The sequence below is a fragment of the Triticum urartu genome, chromosome 5A (genome assembly GCF_056163025.1).
Source record: "Triticum urartu cultivar PI428250 chromosome 5A, HENAU_Tu73, whole genome shotgun sequence".
NCBI lineage: Eukaryota > Viridiplantae > Streptophyta > Magnoliopsida > Poales > Poaceae > Triticum > Triticum urartu.
This window is the reverse complement of record NC_141877.1, coordinates 438,981,733-439,006,087: the sequence shown is the minus strand read 5'-3', so window position 1 is coordinate 439,006,087 and position 24,355 is coordinate 438,981,733. Positions and strand designations below refer to the sequence as shown.

At 48.9% G+C, this 24,355-nt stretch overlaps 1 protein-coding gene across 1 annotated transcript; it reads right to left on the bottom strand.

Moving 5' to 3' along the window:
• Positions 1-10,276: 10,276 nt before the first annotated feature.
• On the bottom strand, positions 10,277-13,053 carry LOC125556146 (lysM domain-containing GPI-anchored protein LYP4). The gene is made up of 5 exons (XM_048718930.2): positions 12,194-13,053; positions 11,269-11,386; positions 11,019-11,183; positions 10,894-10,925; positions 10,277-10,774 (listed from the first exon to the last, which is right to left on the bottom strand). Exons 1-5 carry the CDS (start codon positions 12,876-12,878, stop codon positions 10,539-10,541), a joined length of 1,236 nt encoding a protein of 411 aa, XP_048574887.1. The 5' UTR covers positions 12,879-13,053; the 3' UTR covers positions 10,277-10,538.
• Positions 13,054-24,355: the final 11,302 nt, after the last annotated feature.

The window sequence follows — 24,355 nt, the reverse complement described above, 5'->3', positions numbered from 1 at the left end:
AAGCATTTCGCTTACAATGAGATTACATATCACTCAAACATAATGTTTTTTGAGCACTGGGTCTCTATCAAATGGGCACCATCAAGAACTTCTTCAAAGTAGTGCTCGGCAGCCTTTCGACCCATAGCCGAATCCCGCGCTGCAACATTGGTAGCATCCATCTCCGCCCAATATGCCTTAACACGGGAAAAGGCCATCCGTGCGCCCTCTATGCACGCCGACCTCCTCATCGCATTAATGCGCGACACCACGTCAAGGACCTGCTGCACCAAGCTGAAATAGCTGTTCGGTTTTGACCTTCCCAGCCATAGCTGATCCACAACAGACCTCATAGAGAGTCCGGACAACCTATTTAGTTCGGCCCATTCGGCTAATTGGTCAGTCAATGAAAGTGGACGCTCGGGAGAATGGAATTGTCTCCAAAACAGCTGGTCTACTCCACGGTCCGTCTAACCCTGGAAGTACTTGGCCGCATCAGCAGCGCTCGCCGCCAAATCCATATACACATCCTCCGAACTCCACAGCCGATCCAGAGGGGCATACCGTGGATCTCCGAATTTCCTCCGCGACATAAAGGATTTCCCAGCTACAATATCCCCGGCTTCCCGTAGCTCCTCCTTCTTTGCCCTCATAGCAGAGCGGAGATCCTTTTTCGTCGCAGCAGCCTTCTCAAGGTCCGATGCCTTCGCTTGGTTTTCCTTTTCAAGAACCCGGCAACGGTCGGCGGCGGCTTTTAATTCTATAGCCATCTTGGCCATCTTGTCTCGGGTCTCTCCATGCGCGGCCTTCTCGGCTTGCAACTCTTCATCCGCCTTCACAGCAGCCGCATTACCCAACCTCGCTTGTTCCTTGGCTCGGGCAAGTTCTGCTTGCAAGGCTTCAACAGTGGCAGCTCCATCTGCAGTCACAACATATTAAAGATACTGGCATCATGCTACTCTTCCTATGTGGCGTTTACCAGATATTGACACTTACCCTGTGCCTCGTCAAGCCTTTTGTTAACAAGCTCGATGTCGGCGTCTGCCGCATCCAACTGCCGTTCTAAATGGGCAAACTCGCTAGTCCGGCTAGCAACCGGAGCTTCCATCACCTGCACATAGAGGCAGTATGGTTATTTCCTGGGAATATGATCCTATGTTCATCGTTGTTTCCAACGACAACCAGAGTCTCAGGGGCTACTATCTACACAGGGCACACCTAGCATGTGCACGATTATCATACATTCTTTTACGTACCTCAAAGCCTGTTAGTAGACTCATAAAAGCTTCATGCAATCCGCTTTCGGCGGACGATATTCTCTCCATCACCGTATTCATCATCACACGGTGTTCATCTGAGATGGCCGCTCGCCCCACCAACTCCCTCAGAACATTCGATCGCACACTAGACGGGGCCGGACTCTTTTGTCTGCTCTCTTTGGGAGCCGGACACTGGGAGCTTCGGGGGTCAATGGGATTATCTTCTGGCCTCACCGGACTCGGAGAGGCCCTCCGGGACGACACTTCAGGGTCGCCCGCTTCTGGAGCGGAGGAGTCCGGAGGAGGCGTTTCACTCTCCATCATCTCTGGAAGAAGATCCCCCGAAGATGAGCTCATTGAGAGGGGCTAAGGCCCGAACTGCAAAAATATATGCGGTGGTTATTTTCTCAGAAGAAAAAGATGGCATATCTGTACTATTAAAAGTATTTCGGGTCACTTACGACTCGTGGGAGAATTGATCCCCCCACGGACTTTGTGCGGCAACAGCGCCCCCCAAGGTAGGACCCTCTGTGGGAGACTTCTTCTCCCGTTTGGAAGCTTCGGCTTCCGAATCCCCGGGCGCAGTCCTCTTCCTCTTCTGGTCGCCTTCCCTCATGGAGACGCTCGCTCCCTCGGCTAGAATGGGCAGCGTTGGGGGCCCGCGTCCGCCCGCATTACCCTCCACAGTATCTTCCTTCAAGGGCTCCGGGCAAGGTGCGGTCTGGAGCATCTTTTCCAATACCGGATTTTCCAAACCCTCAGGGAGGGGGCCGAACACCGAATCAACTTCGCCTTTGTTAGCCAGTCCTGGTCAAAAAGCGAACTCTCAGAAATAACTTCGTAACAAAGTAGAGATAGTATGTTCGGCCGAAAGATGCCTTACCTGTTCGGCGGTGCGGTTACTACTCAGGCCCACGTCCTCGGTGATTTCCGGACACTCCACCTGAGGTCCGAAGAATGACTTGTACATCTCCTCGTGCGTCAGGCCGAGAAAATTTTGAATGGCACGCGGTCCCGCGAAGAGGCCGGCGTTTGCAAGGCTGGACTTGACGAACCAGCATAACCTGTATTACCGCAACCAAACTGAAATCTCCATTGAAGAGATCTCGAATGCGGCCTTGCGGTATAGGCACGTCCTTGACTGGACCCTAGCTCAGACCTCTGCTGATCGATGACATCAGCTGTGGTGGAGGGCCCGAGCAGAAAACAGGGGGCCCGCCCACTTGGCACTTCTAGGAGCCGTGACATAGAACCACTCCTGTTGCCACAATTCAGACACCTCTGGGATGGAACCTTTGGGCCATGGAGCTCCCGTCATCTTGCGTATTGAGGCACCTCCACACGCTGCATGTTGCCCCTCGACCATCTTCGGCTTCACTTCAAAGGTCTTGAGCCATAGGCCAAAGTGAGGGGTAACCCGGAGGAAGGCCTCGCACACGACAATAAATGTCGTGATATGAAGAAAGGAGTCCAGAGCTAGATCATGAAAATCTAGCCCATAGTAAAACTTCAAACCCCTGACGACAGGATCCAGGGCAAGGCCTAGACCTCGGAGGAAGTGGGAAACGAACACGACATTCTCGTTGGGTTCGGGGGTGGGGACGGCCTGCCCTCGGGAAGGCAGCCGATGCAAAATCTCGGCGCTCAGATATCTGGCCTCCCTCAACTTCTTGATGTCTTCTTCCGTTATGGAGGAAGGCATCCATCGGCCTTGAAGGCTAGATCCAGACATGACTGAAGGTTCAGAGCGCCTGACCTGAACTTCGGGTGTTTGAGCTTGAGGTGGGGGAAGGATTCGATTGAGCACGGGAGGGAAAAATAAAAGCCTTGTCCCCTTTATAAAGAGGGTGAATATCAAGCGTCCTCTCCGTGTCCGTTTGGACTTGCCTATAATCTAGGAGTCCTAGAAGCGGTTGGGTTACCCACGCCCGTATTGATGAGAATCCCGGGATAAGGGGACACGATCTCTGCTTTAGCAAGACGTGCCAAGGAAACCGCCTCGCATGACGCGCTGAGGTGGGATAATAAAACGACTCGGATAAAGGATTGGCCGTGGTGTGTCACGCTACGGAATACGTCAGCAAATTAGATTGGTGTAAATATTACTCTCTCTATGGAAATATGTGGAAACTTATTTTACAGAGCCGGACACTATCTTTGTGTTCAAAATGTTCTATGAAGTACTTGGAGGAGGAACCCGCCTTGCAATGCCGAAGACAATATGCGCGCCGGACTCGTCGTCATTGAAGCCTGGTTCAGGGGCTACTGAGGGAGTCCTGGATTAAGGGGTGTTCGGATAGCCGGACTATACCTTCAGCCAGACTCCTGGACTATGAAGATGCAAGATTGAAGACTCCGTCCCGTGTCCGGAAGGGACTTTCCTTAGCGTGGAAGGCAAGCTTGGCGATACGGATATGTAGATCTCCTACCATTGTAACCGACTTTGTGTAACCCTAACCCTCTCCGGTGTCTATATAAACCGGAGGGTTTTAGTCCGTAGGACAACGTACACATCAACAATCATACCATAGGCTAGCTTCTAGGGTTTAGCCTCTTCGATCTCGTGGTATATCTACTCTTGTACTACCCATATCATCAATATTAATCAAGAAGGACGTAGGGTTTTACCTCCATCGAGAGGGCCCGAACCTGGGTAAAACTTCGTGTCCCTTGCCTCCTGTTACCATCCGGCCAAGACGCACAGTTTGGGACCCCCTACCCGAGATCCGCCGGTTTTTACACCGACAGAGAGCCTGAAAGATAACAAGTGGAACAAATGTCAGTCGATTGGCAAAAAGCAATTACATGATAGAGCAAAAAACACTCGGAAGATAGAATTGGACCTTGTCTGGTTCATATGAGTTGTCGAGTGGAGGGATTCTCCTGGACCCCCTGGGGTTATCTTTGTTGCCATTGATGCCCCTCAACCACTGCTCCACCGTATCCTTGTCGACTTCTTCTAGGTGGATCCGAGTGGTATCTTCGAGGCCCGAATACATCCACATCGGATGGTCACGAGCTTGAAGTGGCTGAATGCGTCGTTTGAGGAAGACCTCCAGCAGATCCATGCCAGTCACGCCATCACGAACGAGCTGGACCACTCGCTCGACCAGCACCGTCACCTCCGCTTTCTCCTCTGGAGTCACTTTCAAGGTAGAGGGCTTCTCGACTCGAGCCATGGAAAAGGGGTGAAGTCCAGTCGACTGGCCTGGAGTCGGCTGGTCTTTGCAGTAGAACCATGTCGACTGCCACCCTCTGACTGACTCGGGAAGAATCATGGCTGGGAAAGTACTTTTACCTCTCATTTGGATCCCAAGACCCCCACACATCTAGATCACATGTGTCCTCTCATCCCTCGGATTGGCCTTTTTGACCGACTGAGAACGACAGGTGAAAATGTGTTTGAAGAGGCCCCAGTGTGGTCGACAACCCAGGAAATTCTCACACATGGACATGAATGCAGCGAGGTACACGATAGTATTGGGGGGAAATGATGAAGTTGTGCCCCAAAGAAGTTCAAGAAACCTCGGAAGAAAGGGTGGGGAGGCAAACAAAAACCACGGCCGACGTGGGTGGCGAGGAGCACACACTCACCCTCCTACGGCCGCGGCTCGGTCTCGTCCTCCGGGAGCTGCGCCGACTTGTGGGGAATCAGTCCCCCCTCGACCAGATCGTCGTTGTCGTCTTGCCAGATCGTCGACCGAATCCAATCTCCCTGGATCCAGCCGTGCAGCAGGACGGATCTCGACGAGGATTCGCCTCGGCTGGTCTTCCTCCCCTTCGCCTTCGTCGTCGCCTTCTTCGCGCACTCCAAGGCCGCCGTCTTCTCCTTCCCCATTGCAGCGAATGGAGCTCGAGCGGGCCGGCAGCGCCGAGAGCAGAGGTGGATGCGGTGGAGAAACAGAGGATAAAGGGAGAGAATGGGGCGCACTCACTACTAGGGAAAACCCTAGCAGTAGCGCTGGTTTTGTGCTCACTAGTAGCGCGGGTAGGCGCACTACTAATAAGGCGCTACAGCTATTGCTTAGCAGTAACGCGTGCCGCACGCGCTACTGCTAGGACAAATAGCTGCAGCGCTTGTTCACTCCCACGTTGCTGCTAATGTAACTACTGGCAGCGTGTTTTCTTTCCATCGCTACTAGTATTGTTTTTTTTTATTTTTTATTTAGTGTATTTATGCGCCATCGTACAAATATTGGTACAATACCAGTTATGAGGTTTACATCATTATGTCCATAACAGTGTGTCAAATGAAGGTGGATTAGGTTCAAGTGGAGGCAATATGTGGTGCATGTCAAAAGTATACTACTAATCCAAACTTGATCTAGTTTGGACTAGTAGTACTTTCGATGTGCACCACATGTTGCCTCCACTTGAATCCAATCCGTCAGCACAAGCTATTTAATCATCATCATAATCATTAGCACTAACAATATTTATTTAATCACCACTAACACTAGCTAATAATAATCATCAGTCATTACCACCAACACTAGCTATTTTATCATCATAGTAATAGTGTAGCACATCATCATCCTCAAACTCATTTCTAGCTAATCACTCCTGCTGCTCTCTCTTAGGTAAAACAACATAAAACATGTGTAGCTCTCCTCCTTGATCAAGTTGGAGCATGCAGATGAACCTGTCTCCTAATTTTGGGTAGCACATCTGTTTGCTGCCCCCTAGTACTTGTCTGCACTCCCCCATCACATATCTGGTCCAGTCTTGCACTATTAAGCATTCATCGCTGATCTTGAATGCACTAAAGTAACATGTAGGATATCTTGGCCGTAAGCTAATAATACTCATGGTACCTTTAGTCTCGATCCCATAAGGCACAACATTCATCAGGAGTCCCTGTTGAAGAACATCGTATGGTCACATACTTAGCAATGAAGTTTAGCTTCACAAATAATGTATGGAAAAGATGCACTGAGGACAAATAGTAAAAATCTTACCATCCTTCCTAAATAGATGTGACCGTAGTTCATGACGAACACTATTGGTCGCACGTTTTCAGTACTAAGATTTCTAAGTCCAAAAAGAAAATTTGTCTTGACGGTATCAAGATCCTCAAGCCATGAAACATAATGACTTAGCTCCTCGCAGTTTAGTTCAGCCCCGGGACAGTAGTAGGTCCTGTCTACCAAGCGCTGGACATGTTTGCTTGCACCGAAATAAGCTGACAATACAAATTAGTTGTCAACTATTTTTGAATAAACAATATCAAAGACATAAATATGGTTGAGAAACTTACATTTTGGTGTAACTGGAGGCGTCTGCACATCGACCCAGATGTCGGTATTACCTTCAATATCATCTTCCGGACGAATATCAAAGGTGATAACCATATCAGGCTCAAATGCATAAGTCTTGCATAGTGCTCGCAATGTTTTGCATCCAAAATAGGTGTAGTGGTCTGAATTGTATAATTTTGCGTGGAAAATATAACCATGCTCGGTCTTCAAATAAACTTTCTTTACCTCCATAGTATGACTGAAACCTATCTTATCCAATACAAAAACTCTTGCATGGCAGGGGATACGCTAGTAGAATAGTAAAAAAAATAAGTTGAAGCAAATGAATCAGATGTCATGCTTAATTACGAAAAAAGACTTGTCGTTGTGACTTACTGTATCCACTTTGAAGTTCTCGTCCAGCTTGATGCTGAAGCGCCTATCATCATCTAGGAAGATTCCGTCGCACAGGCCGCGCTCGTCTTCGCATTATTTGCAAATACCGAAATCCTTTTTGTCGTCAGACATTTCCTATGTTCATAGTTAAAACATTAATTGAAAATCGATAAAAGACAACTACCAGGATACTCAACACACAAATCCGGGGCACTCGATATTTCCTACATATTCTAGCAAAAGTCATGCCAAAATTCACGGAAAAATCCAGCATGACCTTTGCTAAAATAGGATATATCGAGCGCCTGAAATTTGCCGGAACGGAAATGAATCAACACTCCAGCAAAACATAGGCCACTCGGAGGTGTAACCTGCAAACATGACCGGCCACTTGGATATTGAGCAACACAAGATATACATTTCAAAATATCTTATAAGACTCAAATTAGCATGCATTCAATAAGCAAAAGTAAATCATCTCATGCGTCCGTACATCGTCGAATATTATCACTAATACATCTCGAATAGTGTCATACATATAACATCACTAGTACAACTAAAACCCTAGCACACGACGGGTATCGGCGCGGGCGGTGGACACCCACAGAGAAGGAACCATCATGGGATCATAGCTCAAGTGAGATCCCTGGAGAACCTGCCAGGTATTGGAGAACCTGTGCTCCAAGGCAAACATGTAGCGACGGACGTGCGCGTCCTCCTCACTGACACGATGACGCACCACCTCCGCGGAGTCCTCGAGCCTCTGGACCGTCACTGGCCCACGCGACCGCCATCAAAGAAGGTTCGGGTCAACGACAGGCTGGCTCCTCACCAACCTGCGCCCCCCGGTAGGTAGCGCCTCCCAGTACCACCCCGGCGGAGCCCAGTCCCGGACATGGCCCATCTGGTCAAGCAGGTGTCGTCCTCCGCCGACTCGACGATGAGGATGCGGGATAGGCATCGTCCACGTCGATGCGGGAAAATTGCTTTAACTAAAAAAACAGCAACAAGTTCTTACTAACTAGTTCTATTAATTCAACTAGTTCTTACTAAAAATAAACTTACTATAAATAAAAATATTCTAGTACCTAATTAGTACCTAGTTCTTACTAACTAATTAGTACCTAAGAACTACTACCCTAATTACCATCTAATTTGATGAACCTATAGGGGTGGAAAGTGGTAGAAACCCTAACTAATTTGATGGAGGTAGAACCCCTAGGCAGAGGTAGGGGAGAGGGAGGAGCAGGCGTGCTCACCTCGGGTGCCTGCGACGAGGGAGGGGCAGGCGGCGTCGAGGTCGTGGTTGGGGCTCCGGGGCGGCCTTGAGGTCGGGGGGCGGGGGCGGCGTCCGGGGCGGCCTTGAGGTCGGGGTCGGGGGTGGCGTCCCAGGCGGCGTTGAGGTCGGGGGCGGGGCCGGTGTTGAATCTGGGGTCGGGGCGGCGTGGGGAGAGCGCGCGGCGGCCGAGGGGCGACGGTGGCGGCGAGAGTGGAGTTGATTTGGGGGATGAAGTGGTCGTGGGAAAGGACGAACCGCGTGGTTAAGTCAGAAGTACCAGTAGCGCGTTCCAGAAAGGGCGCTACTGCTACGTTAGCTACAGCGCGTTCTGGAATACACGCTGCAGCTAAGGAGATTAGCAGTAGCGCTGGGCCATTATACGCACTACTGCTAGGTTGGGCTAGCCATGTGCGCCCAGTTCAAACGTAGCAGCAGCGCTTTTCGCTAGTACGCACTACTGCTAAAGTCATAGCAGTAGCGCAGTTTATTTACGCGCGCTGCTACTAAGTAGCAGCAGCGCTTGATTTTGTACAGCGCTACTGGTAAAATTCTGTGTATAGGCTTTTCCCTAGTAGTGACTGTGCAGAAATCCCAGCCACGTCGCCTTATATGAGGTCTTCTCCCGAGTGGCTGCCTTGTGGGTCCAAGTAATCCCGTCAAATCCCGCAATAGTCGCGCGCGCAGTACGTGGCGAAAAAGGTGGCGCAGGAATCGAGGCGCCCCCGCCTAATCTTCTCCGATTACTACGGCCTCCTCCACCCCGCGCGCTTCCCGACATTCAAATCCCGCAGGATCCACAAGCAGCAGAGCAACCTGTCAAACGGAAGATTTTTTTCCCATATCAACACTCGAAGCTTTTCAATAAAAGTTCACTCGACAAACTAAAAATGGATCAAGGCGACTGAAAAAGAAGTTGAAGTCATCGTGATTGGTCATTTGATCTCAGTAAGACGCTTCCGAAGCGCAAGAATTGAGTCGGAGGTATTTTCAAATCCTTCTCCACCCAAACCTTGAACCATTCAGGGGCTAATGATGAAGCTATGTAGCTAGGGTAGGGTCATATGCCTGACCTAGACACCCTCCACTAGGACATCACCCTAAATCTAGAAGTATTCAAGGGATACCATCATCCACTCGACCAGAAACGTTCCACTCGGAAGACTCAGTGTCACTCGACCATGACAATGATCACTCGACGATCAGAAGACCTAAAGCCACTCTGTATAGCAACGGTCGAACGTTTACTCTGTAGACTTAATGGTCATTTATGTCACTTTATTGCTGGCGCTACCAGAAACGCCCCATCTTTATGTACCTTAAACCCTATGTAACTGAGGGCGGGAGGGGTCTGGCGAACTCTATATAAGTCACCCCCCTCCTCAGGGACAAGGGTTCGCATCCCTGTAATACCACACTCATATAATCCAGTCGACCGCCTCCGGGCACCGAGACGTAGGGCTTTTACTTCCACCGTGAAGGGCCCGAACTCGTAAATCTTGTGTGTACAACTTCACCATAGCTGGGATCTTGCCTCCTCATACCTACCCCCATTCTACTGTCAGTCTTAGAACCACGACAAACCCTAAGATAGATAAAGGGGTGATGGCGGCGAGCCCCTTCCTTCTCACCGGCGAGGCCATTCCTTCTCCTTCCTTCACTCAAAATTGACTGACCCAAAACTGAAAAGTCAGCTGACTGAAATGTAGCTAATCAGGTGGAAAAGTGTTGTTATGCCTAGATATAAAATTTTCTTTTAAGTTTTGCATTTAGCATCATCATCATGAGATGCTGGCACATCTGGATGCACAAAGACTCGAGGATTTTCCACTGTACGTCTCCTACGGTGGCTTCTTGGAGAATATTATTCAGAAAGGCCCTACTCCTCATCCGCATGATCAAATATAAGCATTCGACCAAATTTAAGGAGTGGATTAGAGAACATCTCAGCTAAAAACTCAAAATTATGATCATGATGCTCCCAAATGCTGGCATTGGTTAAACTTCAGGCTTTATTTTGTATTGATTTTTGTTTTATTAGTTTTTGGATGCTTTGTATATACTATTTAATATAATGGAAAATACCATAGAACGTTTTTTTTTGTTAAAAAGAATGTTCGGAAGTCTAGTTTGAGAGCCATTTTCTTGGTAGAATCAGACCAACTGGGCGCACACTCGCGTGGATGCATTCTTGCTTTGTGCTGCAGAGAATTCATCTAGATTGCTTTCAATTTTACAGGGGAACCACAAATGAGATGAGCAGCAACAATATTTTGGCACAACGCAGCCCCAGCACAGCAGCCGGCTGCTCCTGTACAAAAAGAATAACTCGAATGGAAGCTAGCCGTCGATTTACGTTCGGCTGCTCGATCATCCCTCGTGGATGCTCGGTTACCACAGCACGTTGGTGACAAGGCAGAGCGCGAGCACTCTGAAGACGCCGCTGAAGTGCCGGCCCGTGGGAGGAGCACCGGCGACGGCGTCCGGGCTGGCCGTTGGTGCCGTCCCAGCCATCGTCGGACTCTTGATCCCCCCCTCCGACGGCATCGGCGCCGGTGAAGGGCCGAGATACGTCTCGAAGAAGGACGACGTCGGCGGCGGGATCAGCGGCGGGAACTGGTGCGGGACTGCACGCGAGAACGGCACAAATTGTGAGCAAACAACCGGCACCTCCGTATCCATGGAGTAGCAGCTACAGCTACGGCAAACGGATGGAGATCGGCGGCAAGAAAACTCGCGTGCGTACCTGGGCACAGGGGCTTGAGCGCCGTTGTTAACCTGAAAGGTGCAAAGATCTAGCTAGGATGAAACAGAGCTGTCCATGAATTGCAGAACGAGATGAAATTGGGTGATATGGCGCTGGATTGTTACGTGGTGAGGATGGTGCCGTTGGCGTAGCCGCCGTAGCCGCAGGAGGTGACGCTGCAGCCGGCGCCGGTCATGACGAGGGTGAAGTTGCCGAGCATCATGCTGCTGTTGCCGCACTGCATGCTGGAGCACGCCGCGTCCGCCAGCGGCGCCGGCACGCAGAACAGCCTGCGGCGAGGAGCGAGCGACGGCGTCAGTAATAAAACTTGTAAAAAAGATCATCGAACGAAGGCAGGTCCACGATGGTGCCTACTCCAAGTTGGCCGGACCACAGCTGCACTGGACGCACCGGTCGGCAGTCACTGCGTAGGTCCCGTTCGCCACGGCCAGCCCGTAGTCGGACGTGAACGTGGGGAACGACGAGGTGCACGCTGCACAGGGACACGAAAATGGAAGGGTGTCAGATTGTCAGTAGGCAGCAGATGGTAGGGTAAGTTGCAATGACAAGATTGGAGACGAGAACAAGATGCATATCGTCGTCCTGTTTGCCGACTACGTAGTAAGTATGGTAACTAGTCATTGGTTAATAATCGGTGCCATCCTCGTCCTGTTAGCCCATGATCTGACAGAGCATCTGGGAATAGTGATGGATCCAATTTTGTCCTCGCGTTCTTCAGAAAAGACAGATGAGGTTTGCATAGCGCATAATTTTATCAATCTCCATTGGGGTAACATGATGAACAAAATGACAGGAAAAACTGTCAGTCAGAGCTCTGAATTGTTTACTTCTGCAAAACTTCATACGTTCAGTTGTTTGCTATTCGAGGGCAACTACGGGGATTTTTTGTTCGAGATTCAGTATGGGGCATTTAAAATGGCTCATACGTATGTCTGTTTCTGAATCCGGCAGACTTGGTTGTCAAAACGTTGCATTACCGCCAAACCAAACTAAGTTTGAACTTTGAAGTGCAAACATCCAGTTGTTCATGGACACTGATGATAGATTAGTCTAGAGACTAGAGCTAGATTGCTAATAGTACAACGTTTGTTCCATCCGTCTCACCAAGAGTGCGTGAGTAAACGATAAATGTTCACCGACTAATTTTGTCTGCAAACATCGGATCTGACCAACCAACCAAGAGTGCGTACGTGCAGTGCTGTCAGGTCTCTCACCAAAGCAGAACAAACAAAACCAAAATTTACCGGATCTCCAAGAAGAGGCAACGCAAACGACTCACCTGGCAGCGGGAGCACGAGGATGTCCCCGGCGGCGACGTCGGCGGTGGCCAAGTCGTTGACGCTCATCACGTCGGTGGCCGTGGTGTGGTACGTCTTCGCGATGGCGGGCACGGTGTCCCCTCTGGCCACCACGTACGTGAGGTACACGGCGGGCACCCCGTTGTCCGCCCCGCCGAAGCACGCGCAGTGCAGCGGCACGAGCAGCACGGTCCCGGCGTCGACGGCGCCGTCGGGGGCGGTGAGGCCGCCGTTGGAGTCCCTGATCCAGTCCGGGGAGGTGAGGCCGCCGTAGACGCGCGAGGCGATGGAGCCGAGCGTGTCGCCCGGGCGGGAGACGTAGCGGGCGGTGGTGGCCCTGCTGACGCCGCCGGAGCAGGCGCAGGGGACCGGCACGCGCAGCGCGAGGCCGGCCGGGAGGATGCGGCCGGCCGGGCCCGGCACGGCGAAGTCGATGGCGTTGGCGGCCAGGATGGCGAGCGGGTCGGCCGCGAACAGCGCGGCCAGGTCGGCGAGCTTGAGGTCGGCGTGGAGGGTGTAGGAGAGCAGCGCGGGGCAGGTCGTGGCGGAGGCACAGGGCTCGAGCAGCGCGGGCTTGGACGCGGCGCCGGGCGGCCCCGTGCAGGCGACGGCGGCGAGGAGGAGCGGGAGGAGGCGGCGGTGGAGTGGGGTGGACGGGAGTGGCATGACGGTGGTCGGGGAGCGCGGAGGCGTGTGGCGTGTGGGAGTGTGGGACTGTTGACTTGGAGCCTCGCGGTTTCGAGGGTGGCGACTGGGAAACCGAGGGAATGGAGACTCGCGAGGCTACGGAGCAGGTCGGCCGCTGCGCTCCGGATCTCTCGTGATCGCTGTTGGGCGACTCGGGCGCGGGAATCTTTTCGCGCTTACATGTGTTAAACGCGAAAAATCTCCACTTGCCCAACCGTTGTCGGATCGTATGAAAGGCTCCTGTAACTATGGACAGAGACAAATATTTAATTTTTCTCAAACACGTTATCAAGCCAACTCGCATGATCCCAAACGGACGTCTGATTTGACCGGATTTTGTTCTTTTGGGTAGGACGATAAAGTCGTGTTCGGGCGTGTCCTGAGATGCGGTGACCGTGCGTCCAGCGCGCGACCGCATCTGTTTGCCTCATCTTGTCCGCCTTCATTTTAAAAAGACAACAACGTTTCAAATGTTAAGTCCTAGTTCAGGCCAGCGGCCCTAGTTCACGCCGGCAACAGAACCAGCGGCTTACACGTTCATCGCCGGCAACACAGCCAGCCTCCAAAATGAATACTTGTCCTCGCCGACAACACAGACAGCAGCCGGCAACACAGCCAGCCTCTAAAATGAATGTTTTTCTCGCCGGCACACAGCCAGCGGGCGGGTGGCACCCATGCCAACCTTCAAAAAAAACGGCCACGGCCGATCGGACGACCTAGTTCAGGCCGTCAGCATCGAATATCTCCTTCTGGCTGGCCTCGAACCAGCTCCTCGTCTTCTCACTCATCTTGGACAAGTCCACGCTCATGATCGCAAGGCCCACCTCCTTTGCTTTGGTTGCGGCATTGGTGGCCTCGATGTCGAGCTGCCTCTGCCTGGCCGAGACATTGGCGGCCTCGATGTCGAGCTGCCTTTGTCGGGATGCCTCCTCCATGTCCATCTTCCTCCTCTTGGCCGCCTCCTCCATCTCAAGCTTCTTTCTTTGAAGCTCTAGGTGTTGCTTCATTTGTTCGTCCTTACTTTGCCGCTTCTTCTCGTCCCTCACATCCTTTTGAGACATCATGCCATGCAAAGTCTCACGCAAGGCCATGGATGAGGCATCGCGTATGTCGTCCACCTTGGAGTTGGTCTTGCCTCTCGGCCTCTTCAATGCCTCGCCATCTCCACCTCCGGCGAACTTGGCCGTCTTCTGGCCTCTCTTCCTTTGGAGTTCACGGTATTGATCCTTGAACTTAGGTCAATTGTTGATGATTGTCCAACAATGCGTAAGAGTGAATGGCTTGTCATTGTGCCGGGCCTTGAATGCTTCCAAAGATTGAAATGCCTACACCACATGATCAACAACAATTGAACATGCAAACATATACAAGGCCGAAGTCTCATGGTCGTAGCAAGGAAAGGACTAGGAAGGAGATCATACCATGTCCCCAACGCCGAGACCACTCACGGGCCGTGCTTCAACGCTCTCAAATGCGGTGCAATACTTGTTACACTCTTGTTGGATGAACAACCACCTCTTTTGAATCGAGGTGATGCCACGGTTGCTTGTAATTTGATAGGGCTCAAACATCTTCCTTTCATGAAATGTTTTGTGGACTCCCGTCCAAAAAACAAGGCCCTTTTGTTGCGCGCCGGTCTTCGGATCTTGGCTAATCTCCATCCAACATTGGCAAATCAACTTGTCCTCGTCTTGTGTATATGAACCCGTGCGAATGCTCTTCCTCCTCTTTTGTGCTTCCGCTCTCTGGGTGAGCTCGTCGATGAACAATGGCTCGCCACCAATATCAATGTCATTGACTTCCTCTTCATCCCCATCTCCTTCGCAATAGATGTCATCGTCTTCATGCCACGAGTCACCATGGTCGTAGTCAGCACGGTCGCCGGCCTCTTCATCGGCAACGTACTGGGCGCGGCCATCCTGACTTTGGGTCTCGTCAGGGATCGTAGGCACAGTCATGCCCACCCTCGAAGATCACATCCTCCATGAACTGGTTGTAGAAGGGGTCGTCAACCAGTGGCGTTGGTGTTGGCATTCCGTCGAACAAGATGCGGGGCGGCGGCATGGTGCCCGTAAATGGTGGCCGTGCATGCTTTCTTTGCATCTCGACGGACGGCGGCCGGCTGCCGCTGCTAGACCCAGGCGTGACGTTGAGGTCGATGACGGCCGAGGGGCGTGGGATGGACGACGCGATCACGCCAATGTCCGGCGACCCCGAGAAACAGGTCTAGGCGTTGTGCCTTGGCGGGGGAAAGCCGGGCGACATGGACGTGGTCCGCGGCGTTGGTGACTGGCAGTGCGGAGGTCGGGCGACCGACGAGCCTGTGCTCGCCGGGCCGACGGCCGCTGCAGGGAAACCGGCTGGACGACACATGCCAAGCATGAGGAGGGCGTGCGCTTTGTTGACAATGTCCTCCTTCTCGTCGACCGCGGCCTTGCGCCGCACGGCCTCCATTGCATCGCACTCGGCGGCGAACTTGGCCGCGGCGGCATTAACCTTGACGACCGCTCTCCGGCTCCTCCTCTTCGCAGATTCCGCGTCCAACTTGGCGATCTCCTCCGGCGTGCACCCCGACCGCGGCTTCCTTGGCGCCTTGGCCGCCTTCTTCTTCACCTTTCCGGGTGGGTCGACGGCCAGGCCGCCGAAATTCGGCTAGGCGTTGGCCATGGACGGGGAGGGAGGGGGCGGCGGGAGGGACGTGGGAGGGTTTGGGGGAAATGGCACCAAATGGGGCGTGGGGGGGGGGGTTTGCTTTGTGCCACCGACAGGCGGGCCAGGGGAGGACAAGCGCACGCGTCCCGCGCGTCCACGCGCTGTTTCACCCCAAAATCAGCGCAAACTTGGGGCCGGGGATGGGTCGAAAGCGGACAGAAAACGGACAAAAGTCTGTTTGCTCCCACGCGCTGGGCCGTCTGATTTGTCCCTTTTACCCCAAAGGACGGGGCCGGACAGGATGGGGTCACGCGGTGGAGTTGGCCCCAACCTGTAGAACTCTACCAAAGAGCGAAGAAGAGAGAAGACGAAGAGATCGGGGCTTGCTGGTGAGATGTCCGGCCTCATTTCCTTCTTTCTCCGCCTGATTCGCGAGGATGGTTGTCGCTACCTTCTTCGCTACCATGGTGTTGGTGGACTCCGGCACTTTCGTTGCAGGATGCAGGCCGTCCGTCGCTTCAGCCATTGCGCCGCTCGACGTCGTGGTCACTGCACTGTTGGACGCGGCCATGGTGTCGCCGGACGCGCCGCTCCTGGTGCTCCCCACGCCCACGGACACGGCCTCGGCGCTGCTGCACACCACGCTGTTGGTGAACAAGGGGCTTGACCCATGGCTTGTGGCCGGACCGAGTGCCCCCATGGTGCACGGGGCCGCTGCCGTGCCTCCCGGGTCTCCGACTCCACCCCTTCCTCCGCCGGCCAAGTGGCTCGTGTCGTCGACGCCGATGCCCGCCGCCGAGTCCACCGGCCCGCCCGGCTATGTCTCCGTATCGATGCGCACCATCGTGGACGAGCAGGAGGCGCTTGCCTTCATCTCCGTGCCAACCGGAGCCTCCGACGTCATCTGCCTCGGAGCCGGGATGGAGGGCGTCGACACTACCGCCCCGCCTCAGCGGGACATGGCCACGGGGTCGAGTAGCCGGGCGGAATGGCGCTTCGGGTGCCTCTTCGGGCGCGCCGTCACCGCTATCGACCTTGTCCAGGCCGCCACCTGATACGTCTCCAACGTATCTATAATTTTTTTATTGTTCCATGGTATTATGTTATCAATCCTGGATGTTTTATACACATTTACTAGCAACTTTATACCATTTTTTAGAACTAACCTATTAACTTAGTGCCAGTTGCCGTTTTTGCTTATTTTTTTACTTTGCAGAATATCAATACCAAACAAAGTCCAAATGCTATGAAACTTTTCATAGATTTTTTTTCTGGCAAGAAGAGACTCTGCAAGCTTCTGGAGGCCATGAGAAGATGGGACAGTGGGCCACTAGGCACCAGGGCGCGTCAGGGGCCTCTGGCGCGCCCCGATACGTCTCTAATGTATCTATAATTTTTATTGTTTCATACTGTTATATTATCAACCTTGGATGCTTTACATTCTTTTACTAGCAACTTTACATATTTTTTGGGACTAACCTATTGATATAGTGCCCAGTGCCAGTTGTTCTTTTCTGCTTGTTTTTTGCTTTGCAAAATATCAATAACAAACAAAGAATCATTGTTGTTAATAAAATCATGACAAACTGTAATAGAAGCAATCGGGGTGCTAATAAAATCATTGTTGTTGGTATTGGGAAAGTCACATAATTTAGTATTATCTTGAGCCATCGTGACAAACAATCAATCCAACACACAAGCAAACAAGAAGCAAGTGAAAAGAGGCGAACGAAAAAGGGCGAATAAAACGGCAAAGGTGAAGTGGGGGAGAGGAAAACGAGAGACGAATGGCAAATAATGTAATGTGAGGGATAAGAGTTTGTGATGGGTACTTAGTATGCCTTGACTTGAGCGTAGATCTCCCCGGCAACGGCGCCAGAAATTCTTGTTGCTACCTCTTGAGCATGCGTTGGTTTTCCCTTGAAGAGGAAAGGGTGATGCAGCAAGTAGCGTAAGTATTTCCCTCCGTTTTTGAGAACCAAGGTATCAATCCAGTAGGAGACTACACGCAAGTCGCCTAGTACCTGCACAAACAATCAAGAACCTTGCAACCAACGCGATAAAGGGGTTGTCAATCCCTTCACGACCACTTGCAAAAGTGAGATCTGATAAAGATAATAAGATAAATATTTTTGGTATTTTTGTTGTATAGATTGGAAAATAAAGATTGCAAAATAAATAGTAAACTAGAATTATAGATCGAAAACTTATATGATGTAAAGTAGATCCGGGGGCCATAGGTTTCACTAGTGGCTTCTCTCATGATAGCATATATTATGGTGGGTGAACAAATTACTGCCGAGCAATTGATAGAAAAGCGCATAGTTATGAGAATATCTAGGCATGATCATGAACATAGGCATCACGTCCGTGTCAAGTAGACCAAAACGATTCTGCATATACTACTATTACTCCACACATCGACCGCTATCCAGCATGCATCTAGAGTATTAAGTTCATAAGAACCGAGTAACACATTAGGCAAGATGACATGATGTAGAGGGGTAAACTCAAGCAATATGATATAAACCCCATCTTTTTATCCTCGATGGCAACAATACAATATGTGCCTTGCTGCCCCTGCTGTCACTGGGAAAGGACACCGCAAGATTGAACCCAAAGCTAAGCACTTCTCCCATTGCAAGAAAGATCAATCTAGTAGGCTAAACTAAACCGATAATTCGAAGAGACTTGCAAAGATATCAAATCATGCATATAAGAATTCAAATAAGAATCAAATATTGTTCATAGATAATCTTGATCATAAACCCACAATTCACCGGATCTCGGCAAACACACTGCAAAAAAGTATTCCATCGAATAGGTCTCCAAGAACATCAAGGAGAACTTTGTATCGAGAACCAAAAAGAGAGAAGAAGCCATCTAGCTAATAACTATGGACCCGAAGGTCTGTGGTAAACTACTTGCACATCATCGGAGAGGCTACGGTATTGATGTAGAAGCCCTCCGTGATCGAATCCCCCTCTGGCAGATTGCCGGAAAAGGCCCCCAGTTGGGATCTCACGGGTACAGAAGGTTGCGGCGATGGAAAAGTGGTTTTGTGGCTCTCCTGGATGTTTTCAGGGTATAAGAGTATATATAGGCGAAAAAAGTAGGTCGGTGGAGCTCCGTGGGGCCCACGAGGGTGGGAGCGCACCACCTGCCTCGTGGAAGCTTCGCGGACTTCCAGACTTGTACTCCAAGTCTCCTAGGTGATGTTTGTTCCAAGAAAGATCCTCGCAAAGGTTTCGTTCCGTTTGGATTCCATTTGATATTCCTTTTATGTGAAACACTGAAATAGGCAAAAAACAACATTTTGCACTGGGCCTTCGGTTAATAGGTTAGTCCCAAAAATAATATAAAAGTGCATATTAAAGCCCATTAAACATCCAAAATAGATAATGTAATAGCATGGAAGAATAAAAAATTATAGATACATTGGAGACGTATCGGGCACCATGGCGCGCCAGAAGGCCCAAGTGTGACCTGGTGGGTAGTGGACATCACGGGAATCTTCTCCACTCCCATCCACCTCTATAAATACGCTAAAATCCTCAAAACCCTAGGGGAGTCGATGAAATACTATTCCAGCCGCCGCAAGTTCCAGAACCATGAGATCCAATCTAGAGGCCTTTTTCGGTACTCTACCGGAGGGGTCAACGATCACGGAGGGGTTCTTCATCATCACCCTTGCGCCTCCGATGATGCGTGAGTAGTTTACCACAGACCTACGAGTCTGTAGGTAGTAGCTAGATGGTTTCTTCTCTCTTTTTGATCCTCAATACAATGTTCCCCTCGATGTTCTTGGAGATCTATTTGATGTAACGATTTTTTGCGGTGTGTTTGTTGGGATCCAATGAATTGTGAGTTTATGATCAGATCTATCCATGAATATTATTTGATTATTTGTCAAACTATTTTATGCATGATTTTTATAGCCTCGTATTTCTTCTCTGAAACTTTGGTTTGGTTTGGCCAACTAGATTGATTTTTCTTGCCATGGGAAGAGGTGCTTTGTGATGGGTCCGATCTTGCGGTGCTCAATCTCAATGACAGAAGGAGACACGACACGCATGTATCGTCTCCATTAAGGATAAAAGGATGGGCTATATTCCTACATGAATAGATCTTGTCTACATCATGTCATCATTCCTATTGCATTACTCCGCTTTTCCATTAACTTAATACACTAGATGCATGCTGGATAGCGGTCGATGTTTGAAGTAATAGTAGTATATGCAGATAGGGGTCGGTCTACTAATATTGGACGTGACGCCTATATACATGATCATTGCCTTGGATATCATCATAATTATTTGCTCTTCTGTCAATTGCCCAACAGTAATTTGTTTACCCACCGTATGCTATTTTCTCGAGAGAAGCCTCTAGTGAAATCTATGACCCCCGAGTCTATTTCCTATCATATTAAAACCCCAAAATACCTTGATGCATTTTTTCTTTATTTATTTTATTTTGTGTTTTTGCTAGATCTATTTATCAAATCTCATACAATTTAATCAATCTCAATACCGAGGAGGGATTGCCGACCCCTCTTACACGTTGGGTTGCAAGTATTTGTTGTTTGTGTGCAGGTGTTGTTTACATAGTGTTGCTTGGTTCTCCTACTGGACTGATAACCTTGGTTTCACAACTGAGGGGAATACTTACCGTTGTTGTGTTGCACCATCCTTTCATCTTCAGGGAAATACCAACGCAGATACAAGCAATCACACCCTGGTGGGTAGTGAGGCCCACATGGCTCCGTTTGACCTACCTCCGTCTCTATAAATACTCTAAAATCCTAAAACCCACAGGGGAGTCCACGAAATACTTTTTCCGCTGCCACAAGTTCGAGAACCACGAGATCCAATCTAGAGGCCTTTTCCAGCACTTTGCCGGAGGGGGCAACGATCATGGAGGGGTTCTTATCTCTTTTTGATCTTCAATACAATGTTCTCGTCGATATTCTTGGAGACCTATTTGATGTAATGATTTTTTGCGGTGTGTTTGTTGGGATCTGATGAATTGTGAGTTTATTATCAGATTTATCCATCAATATTATTTGAGTTTTCTATGAACTCTTTTATGCATGATTGTTATAGCCTTGTATTTCTTCTTCGATTTATTGGTTTGGTTTGGCCAACTACATTGATTTTATCTTGCCATGGTAAGAGGTGCTTTGTGATGGGTTCGATCTTGCGGTGCTCAATCCCAGTGATAGAAGGGGACATGACATGCATGTATCATTGCTATTAAGGGTAACAAGATGGGGTTTATTCATACGTGAGTTTATCTTATCTACATCATGCCATCTTTCTTAATGCATCACTCCGTTTTTCCATGAACTTAATACACTAGATGCATGCTGGATAGCGGTCGATGTGTGGACTAATAGTAGTAGATGCAGAATCGTTTCGTTCTAGTAATCTTGGACATGATGCCTATATACATGATCATTGCCTTGGATATCTTCATAATTATTATTCTTCTATCAATTGCCCACAGTAATTTGTTTACCCATCATATACTATTTTCTCGAGAGAAGCCTCTAGTGAAAACTATGGCCCCCAGGTCTATTTTCTATCATATATTAAAACCAAAATTACCTTGCTGCAATTTATTTTATTTATTTTATTTTGTATTTCAGTTATATCTATTTATCAAATCCTATACAATTTAATATATCTCAATAACGTTGAGGGATTGACAACCCCTCTATGTGTTGGGTTGCAAGTATTTGTTGTTTGTGTGCAGGCGTTGTTTACATAGTGTTGGTTCGTTCTCCTACTGGATTGATAACCTTGTTTCATAACTGAGAGAAATACTTATCTTTATTGTATTGCATCATTCCCTCCTCTTCGAGGAAATTCCAACGCAGCTCACAAGTAGCACTGCCCCCGTTCGTGGGCTCCAGCGAGCCTTGGCCTCACCAGCGCGGCGCCACACAGAGCTCGCTCGAACCCCATTGTCGTCGACTCTTCTCTGGACGAGGACGGCTCGTCGGTGCTGCACCGGTGACCATCGAAATCGCGAGGGGCTGCGGCGGCCACTCCAATCGTCGGCGCCCCCGTATAGGAGGTTGGGATCGAGCAAGGGGGTGAGGGTGTCAGATTATCTGACCCTTATCCTCCCCTGCCCTCTCTCTCTTATGTGGTGGAGCCGCGGATGGGTTGGCCAAAGGCCGTGACGACCCAGGACCAAGCGCTTGGCCTGCCCCCTTCAGGATTCATTTTTTATTTTATTTTTTCTCTATTTTTAGTTAAATATTAGTACTAATTATTGTATTGGTGCTGTTTTAGACTATGTTTAGTACTATTTAGTACCTAGTTTGACTGCTACTTACATTCTAGTCCAGTTTTAGATTTAATCTAGGTTAGGACTTGTGTAATTATTAGTGTGTTTATATTATGCAATGGATTGAATATAAATAAAGTACCGGATTTCATCTGGGAAGAATGACATTTCCATGTGTTTACCACATATCAAATTCTCTTGAACATGTTTTTGTGATTGCCATATTCTCTCGCATATCAAACTTGCAAATTTCCGAACATTTCTCTCTCATTATATTTGGAATCATAAGGTAATGAGCTGGGATCTACTGCTCATTTGCAGACTATCCCCTCTTATTGTGAGGTCTATGTTTCATCAAAAGACAAACGATTACCTCCAACGTGTATTCCTAATATTTAAATTGTAGCATACATAAGGTAATAGCAATGTGGCCTATTACTACGAGATCTAAGTGATCTTCAATGTGTTATGTTCACACAATTGAGGTTGATAATTTTTCAAGTTTTCACTTGAGTATCAAATTTTTGCATTCTTATTACTCAACCATGATGGTTTTTAATTTATCACCCGTAAATTAATTATCTATGGTTCCTCATGGAGGCAAAGATGACCGACAAAGAGTTTGAGGAGATTGCCTTCAATGGCCACAACTACCCTACATGGGCTATGGACATCAAGATCAGTCTTGTGTCTTGTGGGATAGCACGTGCAATCCATCCCCCTGAGACTCCTCTCCCGGCTGGAGCCACGCCCCTGACAGAACAACATAACTATGCTGCTTTATTCATCATATGGCACCATATTCATCCAGATCTCAAGTCTGAGTATTTATAGGAGGAATCTCCTAGTACTTTGTTTCTGACCCTCAAAACAAGGTATGAACAGCAGAAGGCAACAGTCCTGCCAGAAGCACTCCATGATTGGTCTCATCTCCGTCTTCAGGATTTCAAGTCCATTGGTGAGTACAATCATGTTGTTCATAAGATATGTTCCAAACTGTGCTTTTGTGAGAAGGAACCTACTGAGGGGGAGAAGATAGAGAAAATTGTGTCTACTATGCTCCCTTCAGATAGGATCCTCCAACAGCAATACCGTGCTCGTAACTACACTGTCTATTCTGAGCTTATTCACATGTTACTTTAGGCTGAAAAACATGATGAGCTACTCTCTAAGAATGGCTCTCAGCACCCAGTTGGGGCACAATCTTTACCTGAAGTTCATCTGAATGCCGTGAATAGACAAAAGTTTGATGGTACCTTTTGGGTTAAACAATCCAATTTCGAGCATAGGCAAAAGCGCAATGGGAACAGGAGATCCAGAAATCCAGGCAAGGGAAAAGACACTTCAAAGTCCAGGTTTGATAAATCTAAGCTTTGCAACAAGTGCGGATGTTACACGCATTCTACTGAAAAGTGCACAATGCCCAAGCATATGGTTATGCTGTACCAGCAATCTCAGGGACGCAAAGCACCTCAGGGGAAAAGGTTTGAAGCCAACTTCAACCTTCATCCGCGTAGCGTAAAAGGAGCTGGTGGTTCACAAGATTTTCCTCCTGGACCGAGCAACACCATGATTCCTTATCTGCCTGAGGATCCTGCTGAAACAGAGAACATGTTGATTGAGTACACCGCAAACAACATGTTTGGCGACTTCGACTAGTCCCTCAATCTCCTTAGTGATCCACTTAATTATGCCCATTTGTGATGTAATAAGAGCATAAGTTTGTAGTTGTCTGTATATTGTATTGTATCAGCACATTTGATATAATAAGATTGTATTCTATGTATTAACATGAGGTTTTCTTATTGAAAATTATTTGATATAGTTCTCTATAGGGACAATCCGATGGAAGAGGAATTATGCCTTCTGGACAATGGTGCCACAATCTCCATACTGAGGGAGATGAAATATTTCCAAACTCTAAAAAAGATGAATGGAGATATTCTAACTATTGTTGGACGCGATACAATGATTTTTGGTACTGGACATGCCATATTCACCCTCCCATGTAGTACACAGGTGACAATTGAGGATGCTTTATTGTATCCCGATTCTTCACGTGCCCTGATTAGTTATTGAGATATCCATAAATATGGTTTTCACATTGAAACCCATGAAGACAACAAAGAGGAGTATCTACTCTTTACCAAAGATCACGGATATGGCAAAAAGGTACATGAGAAAATTCCTTCTCTATCGTCTGATTTGTACTATACATACATCAAATGCGTAGAACATGTTGCATACAAAGTAATTTTTTAGAATGTTAACTGATACGTCTCCGTCGTATCTATAATTTTTTATTGTTCCATGCCAATATTCTACAACTTTCATATACTTTTGCCAACTTTTTATATTATTTTTGGGACTAACATATTGATCCAGTGCCCAGTGCCAGTTCCTGTCTGTTGCATGTTTTATGTTTCGTAGAATATCCATATCAAACGGAATCCAAACGGGATAAAAATGAATGGAGCTTATTTTTGGAATATTTGGAAAATCTGAGAGAA

Excerpts from the sequence above, each read along its gene's own strand:
- LOC125556146 (XM_048718930.2), bottom strand. The coding sequence starts at position 12,878 with ATGCCACTCCCGTCCACCCCACTCCACCGCCGCCTCCTCCCGCTCCTC. Across the intron at positions 11,387-12,193 it reads CCTCGTGCTCCCGCTGCCAG|CGTGCACCTCGTCGTTCCCC; the intron begins GTGAGTCGTTTG and ends GTCCCTGTGCAG. Across the intron at positions 11,184-11,268 it reads TGTGGTCCGGCCAACTTGGA|GCTGTTCTGCGTGCCGGCGC; the intron begins GTAGGCACCATC and ends TCCTCGCCGCAG.